Source organism: Hipposideros armiger, unplaced genomic scaffold, assembly GCF_001890085.2.
Source record: "Hipposideros armiger isolate ML-2016 unplaced genomic scaffold, ASM189008v1 scaffold_23, whole genome shotgun sequence".
Taxonomy (NCBI): domain Eukaryota; kingdom Metazoa; phylum Chordata; class Mammalia; order Chiroptera; family Hipposideridae; genus Hipposideros; species Hipposideros armiger.
The window spans coordinates 5,727,288-5,751,250 of record NW_017731373.1 but is presented as its reverse complement, the minus strand read 5'-3'; the positions used below and the strand labels follow the sequence as shown (position 1 = coordinate 5,751,250).

At 37.6% G+C, this 23,963-nt stretch overlaps 1 protein-coding gene across 4 annotated transcripts in view; it reads left to right on the top strand.

Moving 5' to 3' along the window:
- Positions 1–20,967, top strand: part of ALS2 (alsin Rho guanine nucleotide exchange factor ALS2) — a 72,173-nt gene extending 51,206 nt beyond the window's left edge. For 3 of the 4 annotated variants that reach the window (XM_019635703.1, XM_019635706.1, XM_019635705.1), the window contains exons 14-34: positions 548–679; positions 1,520–1,648; positions 2,020–2,090; positions 2,472–2,538; positions 2,886–3,085; positions 3,200–3,265; positions 3,725–3,823; positions 4,412–4,576; positions 5,724–5,835; positions 6,050–6,127; positions 7,632–7,765; positions 8,649–8,816; positions 12,326–12,443; positions 13,232–13,389; positions 15,142–15,264; positions 15,751–15,927; positions 16,801–16,846; positions 17,059–17,120; positions 17,888–18,037; positions 18,279–18,375; positions 19,637–20,967. In XM_019635703.1, coding sequence (XP_019491248.1) covers positions 548–679; positions 1,520–1,648; positions 2,020–2,090; positions 2,472–2,538; positions 2,886–3,085; positions 3,200–3,265; positions 3,725–3,823; positions 4,412–4,576; positions 5,724–5,835; positions 6,050–6,127; positions 7,632–7,765; positions 8,649–8,816; positions 12,326–12,443; positions 13,232–13,389; positions 15,142–15,264; positions 15,751–15,927; positions 16,801–16,846; positions 17,059–17,120; positions 17,888–18,037; positions 18,279–18,375; positions 19,637–19,675 — 2,391 coding nt within the window. In that variant the 3' untranslated portion in view covers positions 19,676–20,967. The remainder of the gene's footprint in view (positions 1–547; positions 680–1,519; positions 1,649–2,019; positions 2,091–2,471; positions 2,539–2,885; positions 3,086–3,199; positions 3,266–3,724; positions 3,824–4,411; positions 4,577–5,723; positions 5,836–6,049; positions 6,128–7,631; positions 7,766–8,648; positions 8,817–12,325; positions 12,444–13,231; positions 13,390–15,141; positions 15,265–15,750; positions 15,928–16,800; positions 16,847–17,058; positions 17,121–17,887; positions 18,038–18,278; positions 18,376–19,636) is intronic. The other variant, XM_019635707.1, reaches the window with a different exon arrangement.
- The last annotated feature ends 2,996 nt before the right edge of the window (positions 20,968–23,963 follow it).

Sequence of the window (23,963 nt, the reverse complement as noted above, 5' to 3'; positions counted from 1 at the left end):
CAGTGATCAGGCCTCTACCCCATCCATGATGCGGTCTCCCTAGCAAGACATGTGACCACCTGACATCCCACAAAATATTCACAACACCATCAATTACATTCCTCGAACTGCCTTCCACGTCCCTGTGGCAACACTGCAGCTATGTATTTATGCTGTTCAATCCCCTCCCCTTCTCCCCCATCCCCACCCGCTCCCAACCAACAGCCATCAGCTGCTCCTCCATATCTTGGAGACCACCTCTTCCCACTTCCCTCGTTCATTCAGGTTTTAGATTCCACATATAAGTGAAATCATGTGGTATTTGTCTTTCTCCAACTGACTTATTTCATTAACATAATTGTCTCTAAGTCTGATAACTTATTTCTCTATTTCATATGTACCTGTATGTAGTAGAATTTTCTAGAACCAATCTTTTTGCTCAGTTCCCTATTTGTTAGGCTGGATTTCCGCCCTAAATTTAATACTAGGTATCTAAACCACACTGAGGCTACAGATTCTGGACAATTGTTTTATATTCTTTTTCCTCCCCTTAATTATTGGCCTCCAGACATCTCCAGAATACCAGAAACTGCAGGATTCCAGTTCTTGTTATGAGTCTCTTGCTCTCCATCTCGGCAGGAAAAGGAAGGAAGCAGAATACACACTGGGCTTCTGGAGGACCTTTCCTGGAAAAATGACGGTAAACCATGCCAATTGTCATTAACCCAGCAATCGGCAGGCATATCCAAAACAACTGTCATCACTTTCTCCGTTCCTCACTTGTTTATAGTAATAATGCTTTAATGACCCGTTTTGTAAAGGGTGCGCTAAGGACCACAGCAGTGGATGCTCTAAACATTAAAACCTCCCCTCACTTCTCGGAATCCTCTCTGAACATGTATCTCACCTTCTTTTGTTGGTTCCTGTCTTTGAAATCTTCTTTGAGTGCTAATTTTATGAAATGTATGAATTCCATCTGAATTTAGGTTTAACATCAAGCTAAGCTATGACCAGCAAATTCCCTAAATGTGGTTTGTATAGCTTTCATTTCCTCTTTGCATGTTAAGATAAGTTTGATTGTTCAATTTTGTATTTTTTTTTTATCGTTAGTTTCAGGTGTACAGAACAATGCAATAGTTACCCTTTTCATCCTTCACACAGCAACAACCCCCCTCCCCCATCTACTGCTCTCCCACCCCCGATATCATGCTTATCTATTACAATTCCATTGACTCTACTCCACATCCCGTCACTATATGTATATATAATTATAGTTGACATACAATATTATTCAACATCAGCTTCAAAAATACAGTGCTGTGGTCAGGCCTCTACACCGACTATGAAGTGGTCTCCCCCACAAGACATGAGTCCATCTGGCCCCCTAAGAAATATTTACATTATTTATATTCCCCAGACTGTCTTTTCTATCCCTGAGGCCATATTGTAGTTACCAATCTGTATTGTCTCGTCCCTTCCCCTTCTCCTTCATTCCCACCCCCTCCCAACTAGCAACGCTTGTATTTGTTTTTAATTCCAGGATTCCTTAAGGAAGCCAGAGCGCCGACTGCTTTGTGAGAGTAGTAACCGAGCCCTATCTCTGCAGCATGCTGGGAGGTTTTCAGTGAATTGGTTCATTCTCTTTAACGATGCCCTAGTCCATGCCCAGGTAGGCCGGATTTCTAACCTTAGAAGAGGCATACCATACTTAAAATTTAATTAGTTATACCATCAGTTTATGTGAAAATCTGTGATTTCACTGACACTGTTGAATAAAAGGGAATTGTTTAGCTGGCATTTGTGATATGGGCCAGATTTTAGGGAGCTTTTTCATTTTCATGTTGAAAATGAGTATCAGCCATGTGACAGGGTCCTTGCAGCAGAGATGGTGAGACCCACTGGGGTTAGCTATGTTGTGGGGACTGTTTGGCTGAGATGGTGGCACTCATGTGGACATAGCCATTTGAAAGAGGTTATGCAGCAGAGACCCCAGAGCCCACATGGGCTTCCTCAGGTGTGTCTCCATGTTCTTTGTTTCAGTTCTCCACACACCATGTTTTCCCTTTGGCCACACTGTGGGCAGAGCCGCTTTCTGAAGAAGCTGGTGCTGTGTAAGTGTGCCCCTCCCCCTCACCCCACCCTAATTCTAATTCTCTCCCTTTGTTACCCCGATTGTTGCCTTATTCAAGTAAAAAAGCTCAGGAGGCCTCCCCATTCCGCATAATCAGGCTCACCTTCCCAGCACATAGAGAGTAAAATGGCCTGTTGTGAAGATCATGACAGATCGGAAGTGGTTGGAAGGGTTTCTCTATTGCTCACATCCCCATGGTTCAACACAGAGCTAGGTAACTGGTTTTTCTTCCATTGGGGGACCCAAACCCAGGGCATGACCACATTTACATTTAGTTGACTTCTCCTGTTGAAATAAACAAGTTATTTTTCATATTTGAGAATTGATAATGTAAGTGTATTTATCCCTGTCAACGTTTTAGGAATGGCTTAAAGATAACCACACCTGAAGAACAGTTCACTCTGATTTCATCAACACCCCAGGAAAAGGTTAGTCTGTTAATGGTATTTTCTTTCAGTCTTTGATCTAGATATTTTTGTCTTTTATGGTAGTAACGAAGAGATAAAAATTGTTTGCTTGGCTAATGATCCATAATGATGTCTGATAAATCTTCACTGAACCAAGACTATCCGTTTTTATTTATTTATTTATTTTTAATGTGTCCTAATTTTAAACATAGAGCGGTGAATTCTGAGAACCAATCAGTGTTAATTATAATAAGAAGAAAAGCATCGGGAGACAGGAAAATTATTCACGCCAGGAAAGCTAGCAGGATTCAAAGCAGTGCGTGATGTGTTATTATTGTCTTAAGCTTATCGATACTTTTTGCTCCTAGACTAAGTGGCTACGGGCTATAAGCCAAGCTGTGGATCAGGCTTTGAGGGGGATGTCTGACCTTCCCCCTTATGGAAGTGGCAGTATTCAGAGGCAGGAACCACCCATTTCACGCAGTGCCAAATACACTTTCTACAAGGATCCTCGCCTAAAGGATGCAACCTATGATGGACGCTGGTTTTCAGGGAAGCCTCATGGCAGGTGAATATGTTTAAGTTTTACACCTGGGGTGAGGATGATAGTCTAATTACTGAGAAAGCAATGATTATCTGAAACATTAATTGACATGTATTATTGTTTGCTTATGCATTCCAGAGGGGTTTTGAAGTGGCCAGATGGAAAGATGTATTCTGGAATGTTCAGGAATGGCTTAGAAGATGGGTAAGAAAATTGTGTAAAACATGAGGGTGAATTCAACTTCAATTACAAATATGTTATTGGGTTGTCGGAAAAGTCATGATGCATTTTTGCAACGAAAAACATAGAAAAATATGTCATGACTTTACTGACAACCCAATAGATTAGGGAGCTGGGTACTGGGACTTACCAAAGTGATATGACTAATTAGTGGCAGAGATAGGCTTAGGACATAGGTTTTCTGTTTTTCATTGGACTTGGGATAAAATACCTAATCTCTGCATAGTGGGGTTGATGTCCCCCTCCTCTAAGACTTGCCGAATAGCTTACGTAATGGATACAGCTTAAACCAACAATCTGTGTACTCCTTTCGTCCTATAGGCAATCTCTGTTCTCCTTGTTAAATGTTTACAAATGTATACATACAAAGGGTGAACATGTCATAAATGCATCTTCTGATGTGTTTTTTATTTTCCTTGGCAGGTATGGAGAATACAGAATCCCAAACAAAGGATTGAACAAAGAAGACCATTATGTGGGCCATTGGAAAGAAGGAAAAATGTGTGGTCAGGGAATCTATAGGTAATAACATTGGAAAGGTGGTTGGACTGGTGTTACTTTTTCAAACAATCATGTAAACTTAAATGTTTGTGTAGCCAGAATCTTCAAGGAGTAAATTTTATTTACTCTTCTTATGACTGAATCTTGTAAAGCCTCCTTTTAACTATCAACCTCTCATCTATCACAATATGAAAATATTAGGTTATTATTTAGTTCTTAACAAAACTGTACAAACCTTATAAACCCTAACTTTCACAGAGAATCTCCTAAATGTCTTGCCTATAAATTTATCTTATTTTTAGTATATGACTCTAGTATGAAAAACCTATCATTCTTTCAGAGATCACTCATTTCATTTTCCCTTAAGATCATTCATTTCATTTTCACTCGTCTTCCCCCATGTTAACACAGAATAACACCTATGACATATTTAACTTCTAGCTTTAGTCATTCAAAAATGAGATTTTTGATTGATGAAAATAATTATATAAACAAATAATTATATCTACCAGTGAGACATGAGTGTAATTTTGAATTTACTAAACTTTGTAAAAATGAGCATCAGAATTCAATGTGCTTTTGATCTTTATCCATTCTGTTTAACCACAGTTATGCCTCTGGTGAAGTGTTTGAAGGCTGCTTTCAAGATAACATGCGTCATGGTCATGGTCTCCTACGAAGCGGAAAATTGACTTCCTCTTCTCCCAGTATGTTCATTGGCCAGTGGGTAATGGATAAGAAAGCAGGATATGGTGTCTTTGATGATATCACGAGGTACAGTATTCTGCTTCTAATCTCAAAGTTTAGTTTGAGAGGATAAGGTTCCTATATTTCTCCAAAAATAGTGATGATTTTATGAAGGCTGAGTGTATTAATCTGTGTTGAGAAAAATTTTAATAAGACAGTTGTCAGATCATTTTATTCATTTACTTGTGAACATAGCAGTAGGTTACTTCTTTACACTATCAGGATCATTCAGAATTATCATGGGTACCATTTTCCTTAAAGCTTCACAAAGAAAAGCTTTTAGTGTTTCAAAGAGGCTACCAAACCTTTAACTATTATACAAAGGAAAACCTTTAATGTAGTCAGTAGATAATAAGAGTAAAAGGTCAGGGGGGACCTATAGAAATTCCCTCTGGGGTCATAGAATGGTATCTTTTGCTAAATGGTATTTTTTTGCTAAATACCTTTTTGCTTAGGTCTTCCTATCAGGTCAGACAATTGTTAATCGCCATGCCAGCAACCCAGGAATCAAGTTTAGTTAAATTCAGTCAAACCTTGGGGAGGTTTGCCTCCATATTTGGTTTAACCTGATTTGCTTTTGGATTTAATATGTGTTCTTTTTCTACCTCATGTTATTTTCATAATGGAATTTTTTAAAATTTGCTGATATTACCAAACTCCATGATTATTTTTAATAAGGAGTTTGTACTTATTTTGTCTTTTAGTGGAGATTAGTAAGATTTCTCTAAGTTCGAGTAGATGAAGAATGAGCCTTCTTGTATGATAACCCCATTTTTTTTTTAAGTTAGTAAACTTTGGGGTAAGAAAATTCTGCATAGGTTTGAATCTACCTATTAAATTTTGAATGAAATTATTTAGAGATGAATTATTGGCATTTTTTTCATAATTATATGTTTTAAAGTTATCACGGAAATACATAGAGTATATGCAGATCTATGTCAGGTAGATCATAATATTAAATTCCTGAAAGAACACTTCTCTGAGTAAGATAGATGCCTTTTGCTGTCACACTGTCTCATTTTTGAGGAGATGTAGTTAACCACTTAAACTAGAAAAATGGAACAGATACCACCCAGGGGTGATGCTTGGTATCTCCCATGTGATAATTGTTTTTCCCTACCTCATCCTTATCATCATTGATTTTTCATTTCATTTCTTTTCTGTTTCTACAAAGGGGGGAAAAGTATATGGGAATGTGGCAAGATGATGTATGTCAAGGGAATGGTGTGGTAGTTACCCAGTTTGGATTATACTATGAAGGCAACTTTCACCTAAATAAAATGATGGTGAGTGGAGATTTGTATATAGTTACTGTTGATTTTTTTAAAAAACTCCCATGCCCTTAACGTTTGAAATCATCTTTTAAAAAAAATGTTCTACCTTCTTAGTACTGCCTTGTCTTTTCAGATCACAGGAGACTTTGGGGGGTTATGGCTGCATGTACTCTTAAGTTACCCTGCATTTTATGTGTTGTGATTTTTGTTTTGTTTCTTCACTTAGGGAAATGGGGTTTTACTTTCTGAAGATGATACCATCTATGAGGGAGAATTTTCAGATGACTGGACTCTTAGTGGAAAGGTTGGAAACTAACTCTTTGTCTCTAATGCAATCTTTAATTTTTTCTTAACTTTTTAAAAAAGCTAACTTACCATCACATTCACCCATTTTAAGTGTACACTTTAGTGATTTTTAGTCAATAAACAGTGGTACAACCACACCACAATCCAATTTTGGAACATTTCCATCACCCAGAAAGACTTCCATTACCATCTCCTGCGCATTTGAAGTCACCCCTTGTTTTCATCTCCAGTCCCAGAGAACCTCTAATGGACTTTATCATTCAGCAGATTCATCTATTTATGTCCTTTCCTATAAATGGAATTATATAACACATGGTCTCTACTGTGTGGCTTATTACACATAGCATAATATTTTTGAAGTGTTCCCATTCTGTGGCATGTGCAGTACTTCATTCCTTTTTATTGCTGAAGAGTGTTCCAAAACCACATTTCGTTTATCTCTTCCTTCACCAGTTAATGGGCATTCAAGTATTTCCAATTTTAAACTATTACGAATAATAATCTAAATATTTGATTACAGTTTATTATGTGAACATGTTTTTATTTCTCTTGGGTAGGTGCCTAGGAGTGCAATTGCTGGGTTGTGTGATAAACTGATGTTTAACATATTAGGAAACTGCCCAACTGTTTTCCAAAGTGGCTGTATCATTTTATATTCCCATCATTAATGTATGAGGATTCCGATTTCTCCACATCTTCGCCAACTTTTTATTGTCTTTTTTTTTCTTTTTTTTTTTAAAGATTTTTATTGGGGAATTGGGGGGATGGGAACAGCGCTGGGGAATTGGGGAAAGGGGAACAGACAAGTTGCTGTCGTTTTGTTCTTCAGTCTAGTTGTGGAGGACGTTGCTTCACTGGCCCAAGTTGGCAACATCATTGCGCTCTTCCCAGGCGAGGCAGATCAGTCGCCGGCTTCTGGACGGCTGCTCACTGGGGCTGCTGGCCGCTCACGCTGGCTGCTGGCTACATACGGTAGCCCATTGCAACCCACTGCCACAGGGGGTCGCCGGCGACTCACGGCAGCCCAGCTCCAGGTTGAGCTGTTGTTTACCATCTTATCTGTAGAGGGCTCAGCGTCACTGGTCCTCTATGTGGGATCCTAACTGGGGCCCTGTTGCTCAGAGCTGGCGTCCCAAGCCAACTCTTAACCAATGCGCCACTTGGCCGGCCCTTTTATTTTCTAATATAGGCATTTACAGCTAAAAATTTTCCTGTAAGCTTCACGTTAGCAGCATCCCATACATTTGGATAAATTGTGTGTTCATTTCATTCAGCTCAAAATATTTTACCAATTCTTCCTGTGCTTTTTTTTTTCTTTCACCCAGGATTATTATACTCTTTTTGCACATGCACATACACACAATTTTTTTTTTTTTTAGAATTGGGGATTTGTAGAGAGTAAGTTAAAAACAAAATGTTAACCATTTAGTGCTTTTTTTTTTCTCTTGAGTTTTTAAATTTAAAATACTTTCTCTAATTCTATATTTTCTCTAACTACCCAGGGAACACTGACTATGCCAAATGGAGATTACATTGAAGGTTGTTTTAGTGGAGAATGGGGATCTGGGATAAAAATCACTGGAACCTACTTCAAGCCTAGTCTGTATGAGAGTGATAAAGACAGACCCAAAGTCTTGTGAGTAATGAATGTAAATTCTGGATTAATTATTGAATGTTTTGAGTTGCCTTTCATCAAATCTGGTTAATATTTTAAATACAGAACAAGTTTTTAAAGTCTTTTTTTAACAGAATGGAACCCCTTGAATCATCAACTGACACTGCTATAGATAGCTAAGTCTATAGCCTAAGATATTTAAAATAAAAATTCTGTGTGTGGGACTTTTATTAATCTTACTGTTAATGGTGCAAGTAACCAAGTTGATTGAAAGAGAGCATTCTGAAATGGAACCCCTGCACAACTTGATTTTGAAAAGTAAAGATCAAGCCTATCTATATACCAAGTGGAATAGTATACTCTGCACATATGGGGAAAAGGCAAAATCTTAAGTCTCTTGGTCTATTATGTACTTCTAAGAATTTTTTATATGTATATTTTCCTTTATTACAGCTTTAGCTTTGTTTTTATATTTTGGTAGCATCTCAGATTCTTTGTTCTTAGAAAGCTTGATATATTTCATGTACCATCTCTATTCTTAGAGTATTTTTAGAACATAGTACATAATGTGTTTTCACAATTCTCATTATAAGTTGTGCAATGCACAGAAAGTCCTTGTTTTAGTAGGAATCAATTTTACAAAATCAATTCTGTGAAAATGTAGAAAGCAAAGGAGTCAATTCTGATGTGCTTTGTACTTAACAATTTATACACTTTAGAGTCTGGTAAGCATTAAGTAGCTAAAAATGATCGCTTTAAAATATTTGTTATGTTTTTAGAATAAAGCCACTATCAATGTAGGCAGCTTTGTCACAGAAGTACTCCAAGTTATTTATTAGTTTCTATTCTTTAGGATTTTTGCACAGAAAAAATGGTTAATAAAACCTTGACATGACTTTATTAGCAGGAAGCTAGGAAACCTGGCCGTGCCGGCTGATGAGAAGTGGAAAGCCGTGTTTGATGAATGTTGGCATCAGCTGGGTTGTGAGAACACAGGCCAAGGGGAGGTTTGCAAAGCATGGGACAATATTGCTGTGGCCCTGACCACCAATAGGCGCCAACACAGAGACAGGTGAGTGAATGCCTGCCCAACATCGGGAAGGGCATGGCAGGAAGATGCAATGTAAAAACAGTATGTACTCAAGGCTTGCCACATTTAACTTAAAAATATAATTTAATTTAAAAGTCAATGATGTATTTCTGTTTCTGGGTAAGATGTATAAAACACTTCTCCCTTTATCTTCTACTGAAGTCAACTTTTAAATCCACACAGAATACATGGGCAGCTATTTGAAAACTCTGAAATGTAAATATCAGGTGGCGTATTGGGGAAGAACACCTGAATTCAAAGTGCCATTGAGCCAGTCATGAGCTTTCTGGATTATTTAACTTTAGTATCTCTCAGCCTGACTCAGTTTAACCTGAAACCTGGAAGTAAGCACTGCGGTGTAGATAGACAGAGATCCAGAAAAAAACCCTCTGTTTTTGGCTCAAGATGCGGGAAAGCTCAGATTGAGTGGAGGAGACACCATGGGTTTTCTTTTTGTCCTTTTTGTCCATTTTCTCATGCTCCAACTTCTAGGCACCCCTGTGGCAGGGGCAGTGATGGCCACTGCTAGAGCAGCCATGAGCAGGAAGCTTGCAAGAGCTAAAACTCTTGATGGGGTGGAGCCTTCTTCCCTCTTTGGCGGATCCTCAGGTCCAAGAGTCATAGCCAAATCCCATTGCTTTTTTTGGTCACTCTCTGTTTGCCCTCCACTTGACTCTACATGTGGCACATTCATGGAAGTGGGCAGTTTCTGGCCAAAGGACCTAACGGGGAACCAGAAAATGCTGGTGAGGTGACAAATAGAGAGGAGCTCTGGAAAGCAACCTTATAAAATTGTTTATGAACTCCTGCGTTCACCCCAGAGTTGCGCATGTGTGGATTTGATCTTAATTAACATATCAAACACTTTGAGAACTGAGCTAATAGGGAGACTTCCACCCAGGTCCCAGACTGACCACTGAGTGGTAGACTCACAGACAGATCCAAATAGGATTGCAAAGGCTTTGAGAAGTGAACTGACATTGGAATCACAGCCCATACAGAGCTGAAACAAAATACCAGCTGTTCCAGAGATTACCAAGATGATTGCATATTCAGTGATTCACTAGAAGGACTCACAAGACTCAATAGATAGTCATACTCATAGGTAAGAGTTATTACAGCAACACAGTAAGGGTCCACAGCCCTATCATAAGGGAAGAAGGCAGAGGCAGAGTGGGGAGGAATCCATGTGCAAGCTTCCCATGCTCTCTCCCTTCTGCGAGGGGTCACACAGAGCACACTCTTCCCCCCAGGAGTAAAATTCAGCCACACTTGTACAATGTTTCTGCACAGGGAAGCCCCTTAGAGATTCAGTGCCCAAAGCTTTTAATGGGGCTGGTCACATTGTCACTCTGTGCTTAGCAACTACCAAAATTCCACAGTCCCAGAAGGAAAGAAAATAGTCTGTGGACAGCAAAATATCCTTATCAATTAGGGAATGTTTCATGTCAGTATAGGGAACTTTTAGGAAGCTTAGTTCCTAGGTACCAGCCAAAGGTCAACTTTATAAGCAGGTCCTTCTAAAGATAATAGTTTCAAGCCTACTATATTTATTATACATGTCAACATTCTCCTTAAGGTATAAATAGGACCCAGAGTCTCATAATACTCAAAATGTCCAGGATATAAACCAAAATTACTTGGCAATCAAAGCACCATGAAAATCTCAACTTATTTGGAGAGAGACAATCAATAGATATCAGTGACACCTTAACATAGATTTTGGCAATATCTGACAAGAACTTTACAGCAGCTAGTATAAAAATGCTCAAATGAACTATCGCAAACACCCTTGCAACAAACATTAAATTTGATAAGTATCAGCAAAGAATAGAAGATATAAAGAAGCAAATCAAAATTTTAGAATTGAAAAATAGAATAACCTCCCCCTCCTCAAAAAAAAAGTCACTGGGTGAACTCAATAGCGGAATAGAGATGACAGCAGATGAGTCCGCGAACTTGAAAACAGATTAATAGAAATTATCCAAACTGAACAACGGAGAGAAAAAAAACACTTGAGTGAACTTTTATATAAAAAAATAAACAGAACTCTAAGGACCTGAGAGTCTAATATTTGTGTCCTCGAAATCCCAGAAGGAGACAAGAAAAATTGAGAGGCTGAAAAAATATTTGAAGAAATAATGGTTGAAAACTTCCCAAGTTTAATGAAAGACATAAACCTGCAGATTCAAGAAGCTGAGCAAACTGCATCCTGGAAAAAACCAAAGATATCCATGTACAAATACATCATATTCAAATTGAAAGAAAAAAGCCTTGAAAACAACTAGATAAAAATGATGCCTAACATATAGGGAATCAGCAGTTTAAATGCCTGCATATTTGTCATCAGTGCCCTTTGGAGGCCTATAAAGGAAGTGGTACAACAGTTTTGAAGTGCTGAAAGAAAAATTACAGATGTACTTTTTAATTTTCTACTTTAAAAAATTTTCTCCCTTCTCCATTTTTCTTTTCTCCATCTGCCTTTCTTCATATTTCCTTATTCTTTAACTTGCCAGTAGCTTCCACTAATATTGCTGAGCATTTGGACTTAAAGAGCTTGCTAATTCCTACAGTGTAGAAAGAAGTTTAGGTCATGTTCTATTTCTTTTTCCCCTGTATTTGCATGAAATGGGAATTGGTTATAGTGTTTCATACATGAAGTTCATGATTTTTACTTTATATTCTATCAGTAGAAGAAACGGAAACTGTCAGAACTGATTAAACCTGTGGCCTTGCCCTTGTGTGTGATGCAGATGGTCAGCCTTCACTGATAGAGCCCGTCAGTGTAGACATTGAGACTAGCTCTCCAGTTAATCTTGATTAACTGTTGTTGGGTGTTTCCAAGGAGTGAAAATGAATAAACTTTTGTATAAAACCATGTCACTATCTTATTTATCTAAAATAGTAAAATAATGATTGTGCACTGTTTCTAATTTCTAATTGGTTGTAATCTAATGATTGAGTGCCATTACCAAAAATTTCTGCTGATTACTAGTATTGTTTTGTCGTAACTTCTTCATCCAAAGCTTCTCTTTACCCAGTGTGTGCTTACCTCCCCACCTGTTGTGTGTGCATGGCATCCTCCTTAGCTCCTTACTTCTTGAGCTCATTTTCATTTCTTCCTTTGCCCTTTTATTTGGTTTCCTTTTTCCTTGGCTCTCCCTATCCTCTTTATTTTACTTTTCTCTTGTCACTGACAAATCTATCACCAGTTTTCTCTTCAAGCTAACATTATAGTATTTCCCAACATCATGGTTTACATTGGACCAAAATCTTCATAGTTTATTGTAGTTGGTATAAAGTAACATTAAATGCTGTTTTTCATGACTGTTAAATAATAATAACGCATCATTTACCATTTATGAGCTTATTTGGGCCAAACACTGTGCTGGATGCTCCATTTCATCCTTAGTTCATGACAGTGTTCTGTGTGCACTTTACAGTCATCTTGATGTGAAATTCATAATAGGCTTTCTTTCCCCTTTTTATAGTCCAGAGATATTAAGTCGTTCACAGACTCAGACACTAGAGAGTTTGGAATTTATTCCTCAACATGTTGGTGCCTTCTCAGTGGAGAAATATGACGACATCAGGAAGTATTTAATAAAGGTAAACTAGAGACAAAATTACACTGGTCTTGTGAGTTAATGATGCAACTACCACAATATATCATTCAAATCTACTTACAGCTCATTGCTACCCTGACCCTGTTTTTACTTTCTAAGTATTCCTTTTATTAATTCTCTGATTCCTAAAAGCACATTTCTGCATGAAGATTGCCCTATGATGACAATAGAACTTTTTAAGTTTTGTAAAGTGCTCAAGGGGGTTCTTAAGAACTAGAGTCAGAATTTGAAACAGCTTTTTGTTAGTAGCAGTAGCAAACTAGAGATTGTATAAATAAAGCATGCTGCCCTCACCCCTGGCTATGCTCTCTTTGCTTCCTTCTCAAACCCTGTAAAATCAGCTATAATTTAAGGTATGACGTACACTGATATGGGGTGCAGGAAGGAGTTACTAAGAGAAATCAAGGGGACTGAAGAGCAACTGTTTCAGAGCATAATCAACAGTCATTATTTAGCTTTCTCCAATATATATATAGTTTATATATACTTTTGTGAAGTTTAAAGTATGTTAGAACTTTTCTTTTAATGATATTCTATATTAGTATATTTAAAGCTATTTTCCCAAGATGTTAAAAGGATTTTTTGATTAAGATTATGAACTCCTACTCTGGATAATTTGGGTAGACTCAACGCTTTCAGAAAAGTTAGAGTATTTGAATTTTCCTGGCCCAAAAGTTGACTCCTGACGTTCTGAACATTGTTTACTATTGGTTGATTGTTTCTGCTGTTACTGCACATTGACTGCCTTCATTGATTCTCCTCCTGTCTCAGGCCTGTGACACCCCTCTGCACCCCCTGGGCAGGCTCATGGAGACACTGGTTGCTGTGTATAGAATGACATATGTGGGCGTGGGAGCCAACCGCCGGCTATTGCAGGAGGCTGTGAAGGAGATTAAGTCCTACCTTAAGCGAATTTTCCAGCTGGTGAGGTAAGAGATCTTACAAGTCTGTAAGTTGTGAGATACTAGTTTATACTAATGCTTGGGTCTGGAGATCACCTTGAGTCTAGAGATTACATTTTTGTGAAGAACCATTAATGTTGCCCTTCATCACAGAAATTATTCATCAAGAAAATGGTTTTATACCAGAGATCCTTAAATTGACTGAATAATGAAAACATGTTTTTACCTTATGTTTATGCTATAAATATAAAAAGAGATGAACCTTAGCCATTGCTACTTATTTCCTTTATGTCTTTTTTACTCATTAAGTATAGTAGAAGGCTAAAATAAATGTGTTTTTCTAATTCTAATTCTGGTGTGAAATATAGTATGATTTGGATTTAATCTCTGGGCAAAATCATGTCTCTAAAACCTAACCACAGAGAAGATAAAGTCTAATACGAAATTTTGTCCCTGAGTATTTATGTGCTGTCCCTTGAAAACAGCATCATGTTTGTTTATTTATTCAACAAATATTTATTGAGTGCATCTATGTGTTAACCACCAGTCTGGGTCCTGGAGGAATTTATCAGTGAACAAAATCCAAAAAATAAAAAATAAAAATGTAAAAATCTGTACTCTCATGGAGCTTACCTTCTAGTGGGGACAGAGTAAACAAAATACATCGTTTGTCAGATGATAATAATAAATGTGACAGAGGGAAAGGATGGGGCTGGAGGTAAGATGCTGCTGTTTTAAACAGAAGGTCCAGGAGGCCTGACTAATAAGATAATATCTGAGCAGAGACTATCTGAAGGGGGTGGAAAGCGAGCGACTAAACACCTAAGAAAGAGAGTTTCAGGCAGCAGGCAAATCTGGAATTGGTGAAATTCAAGATCTTTTACAGGATTTAAACCAACAAGTAAATCTTATGTTGAGATAATTATACAAAAGTTTATTAATTTGTCTCAAAAAAACTTCCTTATATTAGTAGCCTCAAAATTGATAAATGCATTTGAAAATATTTCAGATTTTGAGGGGGCAGTATGATCTACTAAAAAGACCACTGGCGCTGGGAGTGTGTCAGTTCTGATGGATATAGTGAAGACAAGTTTCCTGACCTTCTTAGCTTTCCCTGCTATAAAATAGGGGCAGAGGTAGGGGCAAGGTTGCAGTCTTCCTTTAAAGAGAAAGGGTCAAGGTTAAAGTGTGTAATAAAGAGGACAATAAACTTGTTTATGGTAGAGCCTACCTTATGCATACAAGAGATTAGAGATAAAATCTAGGGCAAATTCAAAACCTAGAAAAAACTCCTCAACAACTTGGCAACTTGATCATTTGGAAACTTTTTTCAGCAACTTGACTTTTTTTATAAACATTTAAAATGTTTACATTAATTGGGTTTTCATTTTTTTCTTAATATTGGACATTTAAGTAGTTTCCACTGATATTTGTTTATACTCTGAGAATAATGATCTCTACTTGAAGACTTGATAAAAATTGACCTCGAGTGAGATTTGCCAGTAAGAAAAACATATGTTATATAGATCTTCATTTTTAATGACTGGACAGAAAAAACTACCACACATGAAGATTTTTTAGAGGTATTATTCAGTAACTACACTGTTACTTTTATTCTGTAAGAAGCATCAATTAAGACTCTCAGAGAACTAAAATATTTAGTTGATATAAAGTTTGATTTCATAGATCCTTAAATAGATTAAATAATAGGAATGTGTTTTTACCCTTTAGCCACTCTGGAAGTATAATTGTGTGATTATATTTTTTATTACTCCTTAGGTTTTTATTTCCTGAGCTTCCTGAAGAGGGCAGCACCATTCCTCTCTCTGCTCCTCTGCCTACGGAAAGAAAATCCTTTTGCACTGGGAAGTCAGATTCCAGATCCGAATCACCAGAGCCAGGGTAAATGGCATTGGGAGGAGATAGTGAAGAAAGTGGGGTGGGGACCAAATGATCCTATCCAAAGACTCCCGGAAAAGTTGTTTTCTCTAGATCTCAGTTTCCTTATTTCTAAAAAGATGTGGTTGGACTAGGTGAGTTCTGAGGTTCATTTTAGGTCTCAAGTCCATGAAAGTGCAACCACAAATGACTGGGCACAAAGGTAACTGAGCAAAGTAACATCATGCTGACCTGGAATAACCACAGAGAAATCAGTCTCAAAATAGAAACCAAGTAGGTTTCAGTTAGATTTTGAGTTAATTTAGAACTCACATTTGGCCTTGGACCAAACTTGGGGGCCATCGGTAAGCTCCTCATGTGAACTCCATATGTACAAGTAGAGTAATATAACTGCTTCTTTATTCAAAATTTCCCATCTTTATTTTCAATTTTGATTGTGTATTCAATTTTAATATTAATGCTTCTCCCTCTCATTCCAATATCTCATAGTTATGTGGTAACAAGCTCTGGGTTACTGCTCCCTGTGCTGCTACCTCGGCTCTACCCACCACTGTTTATGCTCTATGCCCTGGATAATGATCGTGAGGAAGACATTTACTGGGAATGCGTTCTGCGACTAAATAAGCAGCCTGATATTGCTCTTCTGGGCTTCCTTGGGGTACAGAGGTAAGTACAGTAGTTAGGAGTAGAATCAAGTGGTTTTAATTTAAAATGCAAACAGCATTATCAGGAATTTGTACTCTGGTATCTAATTATGTATAGGGTTTGCAGTTTATTCATTTATTTTTAGATATGTCTTATTTTGCAAAATATTGATATTTAATAATTATCTCTGGGAATTTTTGGAGATGAGTATGAACCCGACTGTTCTTTGGAATGTGTTTTTTATTCGTGTGTGTGTGTGTGTATATATATATATATATATATATATATAAAATTTGAGTTATCTTGCCTGATTCTTTGCAGTTTTTTAAAGCAAAGTACATATATTCACATTTTCAGGAAAAGTTATTTGTATTCAGTCTTTGGCATTCTTCCCTTCTTGTCTTCCCTCCATCTCATCTATCATTTCTAATTTACAAGTTTTAGAAGTGCTCTTTTTGTTGCATTGTTTCTTGTTATTCCAGGGGAATACTAAGTTATTATGATTTCTTTCTAGCTCTGTGATGAAGCTGACCACCTCAACACCCAATAATTATATGTGCTATCAAAAAAAGTGAATGAGCCTTAATTGGAAAGTAAATTTTATCAATGGAATAATAGTAAAAATGAGATAAAACTGAGTGAAGGAAAGGTTTTGGCCAATGTTTGGTAATATCCATAATGTGTAGGATTATTGGAGTATAAAATGACAAATCCCTTAGGGACATGATAGAAACTCTTAAATTGCTTCTGGAATGTTTCTTAAAACTTAACCTATCTATGGAACAGTTATTTTAAATGGGGATAGGGAAGCCAATATAGCCATCAACTATTTTTATGGGGATTAATCTACCTTAAGTGACAACTTGTATTAACAAAGTATGAATTGCATTGTAGGAAATTTTGGCCCGTGACCTTGTCAATCCTTGGAGAGAGTAAAAAGGTATAGTAGATTTTAGTTTCCTCAGCACTTATGCTTTTCTTTGGTGTGGGTAATTCAAGATAGCAAGAAATTTCCATCTTACTTTGGTAGAATAGTACCCAAGTATGAGTTATTCACCAAAGATCTGCACCCTGCCACCTGTATCCTTTATGTTTATTGTTATTGCAAAAGATAATGTTTCTCTTTGATCTTCATAAATTCTCTCCTTGCAGGTTTTACCAACCACAAAAGATGCTTGTTTTGCCTCAGCTGTAGAATGTCTACAGCAGATCAGGTAATCTCTGATTTGTGGAACACAAATCACGTTAATCACGTTAATCAAAGTAGTGGTTGATCTATTAAGATATTAATGAGACTTTGTTTTTACTTAAGCTGTAAGGGACCCCTCTACTCCTAGATGGTGTCAAACCTGGAGATCAGAAAGGTTTTTTTGAGACATTTGGCTTACCTTTTTCTCTACAAGGCCCTTACATTTTCAAAAGTGGTGGAGAGCCTACCCAGAAACTTACTTACATAATCACATCTTTGGCCAAATGGAAATTAACCAAACTTCTTACTCTGAGAAGAGCATGTATTAGGGAAATAAGATCCACTTGGGCAAAAGGAGATGCTGTGTGACTTAGTGAATTCTTCCAGGTGAACCATAGGTAGTTGGAGATTTCCTTTCTCACAGAACCATAGGATTACAGAGGTCATTCCTTCCAGCGACTCATTATGCCTGATGTATCCAACTTAAGGCACATGTGCCCCAGAAGGGTATACTGTCAAAACATTAATATCAAATGGCTTTATTAGGAAAATTATAGGCTGGGGCGGCCAGCTAGCTCAGATAGTTAGAGCGCGGTGCTCATAACAACGAGGTTGCTGATTTGATCCCCACATGGGCCACTGAGTTGTGCCCTCCACAGCTAGATTGAAACAGCTACTTAATTTGCAGCTGAAGGGTCCTGGAAAAAAACACTGTTCCCCAATAAAATAAAAAATAAAAAAAAAATAAAAAAAGAAAGAAAATTCGGGCTTTTTGTCTTTTTTTTTCAACAGCACAACATTTACCCCATCAGACAAACTTAAAGTCATCCAGCAGACTTTTGAAGAAATCTCTCAGAGTGTGCTGGCATCACTTCAGGAAGACTTCTTGTGGTCCATGGATGACTTGTTTCCTGTTTTCTTATATGTGGTGCTACGGGCCAGGTGACCCATCTTTTCGGACTTCAATATTAGTGACTCCTTATTTTAACATATATGCCTTTTGTTTTTTCTGAACTGATGACGTGAATATGCTCCCCCACTACACAAAAAATCTATTTCTGTTGCCCCATTCTACTATGGTATTACCTCTTGGTTGAGCTGTTCTTTCTTTTCCCCTCATAGATTCAGAAGGAGGATATACATCAACTGGAAATAACTCAGTATCTTTTTCTTGTTGGGGCAGGATTAGGAATTTAGGCTCTGAGGTACACCTCATTGAGGATCTAATGGACCCCTATCTTCAGCATGGGGAACAGGGTATAATGTTCACCACCTTGAAGGTAAGTATAGGTGTTATTTAATATTTTTTTATCTTAATATCTGCCCTTTATTTGCCATATTATAAATGTCTTAACCACTTCCTTCTTTATATAAGTTTAGTGCAAACATTACATGCCCTGAGAGCACATATTGTTAATATTTTAAAATACGATAATATATTAAAGAAAAGCATAGTCAATTATTCTTCAAAATACTAAAGCAAATTATTCACTACCCAACCTTTTCTATAGATTGGTCATTCAAATTATTACAAATGCATATAAATGTAGACCACCTGTATAAAGTATTCAACTTAAATACCATTAACATTTCTATTAAATAAACTGAAAAGGATTGGGGGAACTGAGGTAATTACTGACCACCAATGAGTTACATTATTAAGTATTTATGTTATTGAAGAGCATATCTAAATGTATTACCAAGGAAGAAACTGAATTAATACACCTATATGTTGGAAAATGCTCAGTCTCACTGAAAATTATAGTGCTGCAGATTTAAACAAGGTGCCATTTTGTGCCTGCTAAATTAGCAAAAATGTTTTAAAATTTACCCAGTGCTGGTGGGGTTATAGTGAAATCAGTATTATTCCCACATTGCTGATAATGAATTAAATAGCAGTCACCCTTTTGGAAAACAGTTGTTATTAACATTGATGTCAACAACATCAAAAATGTTTGTGGAGTTTGAGTAGTCCTGCTACTGGAAATTGATCCTAATTAAAGAATGGAAAACATTATATATTATTTGGATGAGGTGTTCTTTATAGTGTAACTCCCAAGCCTAGATACTTTCAGAATTACCTGGGTTGCTTCTTAAAAATGCATCACCAGAAATTCTGACTCACTAGGTCTGGAATGATGCTTAATCTTAATCTATATGTTTATTAAACATACTAGATGATTCTGATTACAGTTGTTTGTGTACCTTGCAACTATCAGCATACTCTAAATGTCCAATTAATAATGGCTTAGCAAATTACGGTATTTATACTTAGTGAAGAATATTATACAGCTTATAGAAACTTCTTTTTTTAATTAAAGGGAAAGGTACAAAGTTTTATCTATTAATTACAACTAGGCAAAATAGACATGGGATAGGGGACGGGACGGGAAGAAAATGGGAAATGAAAGCAACTAATCTTGTTGAACTATCAGAATTAATAAGAGATTTCATTTCCTTTTTTTAAAATCTCATGTGCATTGCTATATTTATGTAATTTCTTTCAAAGTAAATTTGAAATTGTTTTCAACTTTTTTTCAGGCATGTTACTACCAGATCCAGCGTGAGAAGCTTAATTAGGCTGCATAACAGCTTGGCAACTGGATTATCTATACAGAGTGTTACAGCACCATCTGGCGTTTTCCTGTAGTGGCAAAAAAGAATGGTCTTGAAATTAGGACATTGTGTTATTTTGGTTGTTATTTCTGAGCCTTACTAATGATAAGAGCCCTGAGTCCAGGAAAAAAGACTATACAGTTTAAAGGGAGGATTGAAAAAGAGGTAGAAATCAGATTAGACCAGTCCCTGGTCTATGTTCAGTTCCCAAAATATCATCCGCCCACTGTTTGGAAAAAGAGGGTATCCTTCCTACAGTAAAGGGTACACCCAGCTCCATGACATTGTAAGAAAAGTTCTTAGTATAGCCTCTTACATTCAAGAAGTGGATGGATATTTTTGAATTTCTGATTTGCCTGCAGTTACCCCAGACCCATTCACAAGGAGCAGATTATACTTGAAACTACAGTGGCCACACTATGCCTTGTTGAACTCCTTGCAATCATGTGTGCATCATGCTTCTCTCCTGAGGGAGGGGAAAGAGGAATTTTAAACCGCAGTTTAAACTTTTTCTAAGCTTTTCCACCAGGGTATTCGCGATGGGAGAGGTTCAATGTCGTGACTACCACATCGCAACCCCAAACATGGAATGCATCCAAATAGGAGTATTCTGCCTCCTGATTGAAAGAACATAGGAATTTTGTTCTTGGCTTTCTCACAGTACTGCAGAGTGAATACACTGGATTTCTAACACTGACTCTGAGCTGCTATGGAACCTCATTTGTCCACGTGCAAACGCTGTATCCCAGGGCCTGTGAACGAGAGCCTGAAGGGCTTTTTGCATGCAGGCCGTGCTTTGGAGCAGGACAAAAGACCAGGAGATAGGAAGCGAAGAACTGCACCCATCCTTGATCTTGTGTTGTGGTTCTTCCCTATACCTCGCATTGAACTCTCAGAGGGGAAGAAAAAGGAAACAAGCTTTGGCTTTTTCCATCTCACAAGGATTGTGACACTTCAACATTTTAGGGTTTTGCTTCTTTTTTTTAAATGTCCTGTTGTAGGTGGTTGGTTTATACTGTACAAGTAACACTAGTAGCTGTTTTGAATAACATAGGTGCTCTTCCCCATCTCATCTACACACCGTGGTGAGCATACAGACTGATTCAGGCTAACATCAGCAGATGTTAATCAATTTTGAAAAAGGATCATGGTTTCCGCTCTACTTTATAATCAAGACAAGTGTTTATTAAAATATTGTTTTGGAATGTTGGCTGTAATGTAACAGCAATTTTCATAATAAAAGACATTCATCTTTATGAGGTTTTTTGTTTTGTTTTGTTTTTAAGAATTTTTTTAATTGGGGAATTGGAGGATGGGAACAGCGCTGGGGATTTGGGGGAAAGGGAACAGACAAGTTGCTGTCGTTTTGTTCTTCAGTCTAGTTGTGGAGGATGTTGCTTCACTGGTCCAAGTTGGCACCATCATTGCGCTCTTCCCGGGTGAGGCAGATCAGTTGTGGCTTCTGGACCGCCGCTCACCGTGGCTGCTGCCTGCCTACGCTGGCTGCTGGCCGCTCACGCTGGCTGCTGGCTACACACAGTAGCCCATGGCAGCCCACTGCAGCAGGGGCTGCAGCCTACGCCGTCTCTGGCGACTCAGGGCAGCCCAGCTCCAGGTTGAGCTGTTGTTCAGCATCTTAGCTGTGGAGGGCAGTGTCACTGGCCCTCATATGTGGGATCCGAACCGGGGCCTTCTGGCGTCCCAAGCTAGTTCTTAACCATCGCACCACTCGGCCGGCCCTCGGCAAACTTTTGAGATGGAAGGGTCACCAGGGGTCAGCAAACTGCGGCTCACGAGCCACATGTGGCTCTGAAGTAAAATTGAAAATGAAAATAAAACTATCATAGTTTCATTTATAAAGTTTTTAAAGGATATTATTCACATAATGGTGATTATGTAAAAATATATTTATGGCTCTCGAATAAGATTTAAATTGTGAGGGACAGGATTGGCTCTTCCAGGGATGGCAAACTTTTGAGACGGAATGTATCCAAAGAGCCGCATGTGGCTCGCGAGCCGCAGTTTGCCAATCCCTGCCTTAGGGTTTTAGAGAATTCTCTCTTTAAAATAAACATAAGCTTATAGCTCCTTTGGTGGCAGAGAACAAATTAACTCTCTGATCCTAATAACCTGAGGACAGGGGTCTTAAAAGAAAGCTATTATTTCTTTGACTAAAAGGTCTGTTTTGATAGTTACTGTTTATTTTTTTCTCCTTAACAGATTCAGGCAAGAGAAGGGTGAGGATTTAAAATTCTGGTTAGAAATCATCTCCCTGTTGTAATGTCTTCTCAAGACACCTTTCCGTGTAGCTGCTGCTTTCACCTGAATGTGCCAGCCCATTGTTGGGAAGAGACCAACACTTAAAGATTAGTTTATGTTAACACTTTGCAGTTCCACTGGGGAATGTTTTGACTTCTGACTAAATACAGATTCCACATTTGGCTTGTAAATGTACTGAATGCCTGTGACCCCTTTAGAGAGAGAGACAAGGGTAATTGTGGAAATAGAGAAAAACTTGAGACCCACTGAGAAATTCTCAAATGCTGTTAGGCTGTCTCAATCATTAAAAAAAAAAAAAGTTACAATTCACCCTTTTATTGGAGTCATGAATGAAACTGTCCAGTTACTTTAAATTCTTCATACTATATTTTATACTTTTCAGATTGCATATTAAAATTACAATTCTCTTGGGGAAAAAACCCTAAATCTCCAGGTCAACGTCTATAAATAGAAACACCTTACACCCATGCAGCAATTTACAAAGATTTCTCACCTGTGATAAATGCTCACAGCAGCCCAGTGAGGCAGGTATTAACCCCACCGATCCCTGTTTTGCGGACAAAGAGTGGCTGTGATTTGCTTACTATCAGAGCTAAGACCCCAAACTAGAACTTCCCTACGTTAATCCCAGTGATCTTTCCTACTACAGCTGTCAGAGATGTCATTTTATAGCTGGATTATGCATTAAAATTTCATAAAGTAAAAAATAAGTTAGAAAAAACTTTTAATGAAATTAAGAACTTGTGGGTTTTTATATTATTTTTTTATTTAAGTATATAAGTATAGTAGGTATACAATCTTATATTGGTTATATTAATTTCAGGTGTACAATATAGTGATTTGACATTTTTATACCTTATAATGTGATCTAATTCTAGTAATCGTCTGTCACTGTGCAAACTTATCACAATATTATTGACTATATTCCCCATTCCCATTTTCACCCATCCCTCTACCCATTTCCTTCTGGTAACCATCCCTTTGGTCTCTGTTTCTATTAGTCTATTTTTATTTTGTTGTTTTTTGTTCAGATTCCATATAAGTGAAACCATATGGTATTTGTCTTTTCTCTGCCTGACTTATTTCACTTAACCTAATACTATCTAGGTTCATCCGTCCATGTTGTTGCAAATGGCAAGATTTCATTTTTAAAATTAAATGCTTTTGATAAAATATGTTGTTCTCAAAACAGTCATGAATGTGTCACATCCCCGGCTTGGATTTTCATCTACAGTGGAGAGCAAAGGAAAGCCATATGTTTCAGATGGAAGGGCTGATAAACCTCTTATAATTGCTATTTGGTCTTTACCCTTTGCCTTGCTGTAAGCAGTATCTTTCTCTTGTTGTTTTCGTTTGTTTGTTTATTTAAGGAGGGCACAGCTCACAGTGGCCCATGTGGGGATCTATCTGGCAACCTTGGTGTTATTAGCACCAAGCTCTAACCAACTGAGCTAACCAGCCGGGAACCCCTCTCTTGTTCTTACTTCTGTGATAACCTACTTTCAAAGGCTCTTCCCACTGACCCCCTCCCTGCAATATAAAATTTTCCAATAAAGAAGTAGCTCAAATCTGAGATAGAGAATGGGCTAACAAGTTTAGAACAGTGGCTTGGTAGAGGACCTTCCGGAAGGAACTATTTGTTATAGGCCTCGTTATTATTGGCTGAAGACTTCCATCCCTCTCACCATAATGTGAGAAAATAAGGTTAATAGGTCAACTTACTCTCGGGTATCTCCAGTTTATTCTTTCATTAAAGTAAAAATGCTATCTTCTGTTGTGGGGTGTCTGTTATCCCGAGATAATCAACAAAAACATTAATATTAAATATGTGCTGACAATTTGAGAGAAAATACTAAAGAGAAGGTTGAAAATGATACAAATTATTAGAGTCTTCAGTGCAAGGAACACTTAAGATTTGTGATCGGGGAGGCTTGTGAGTAATTTAGTGGTTAGGCTGTGTTAGGCTTCTGTG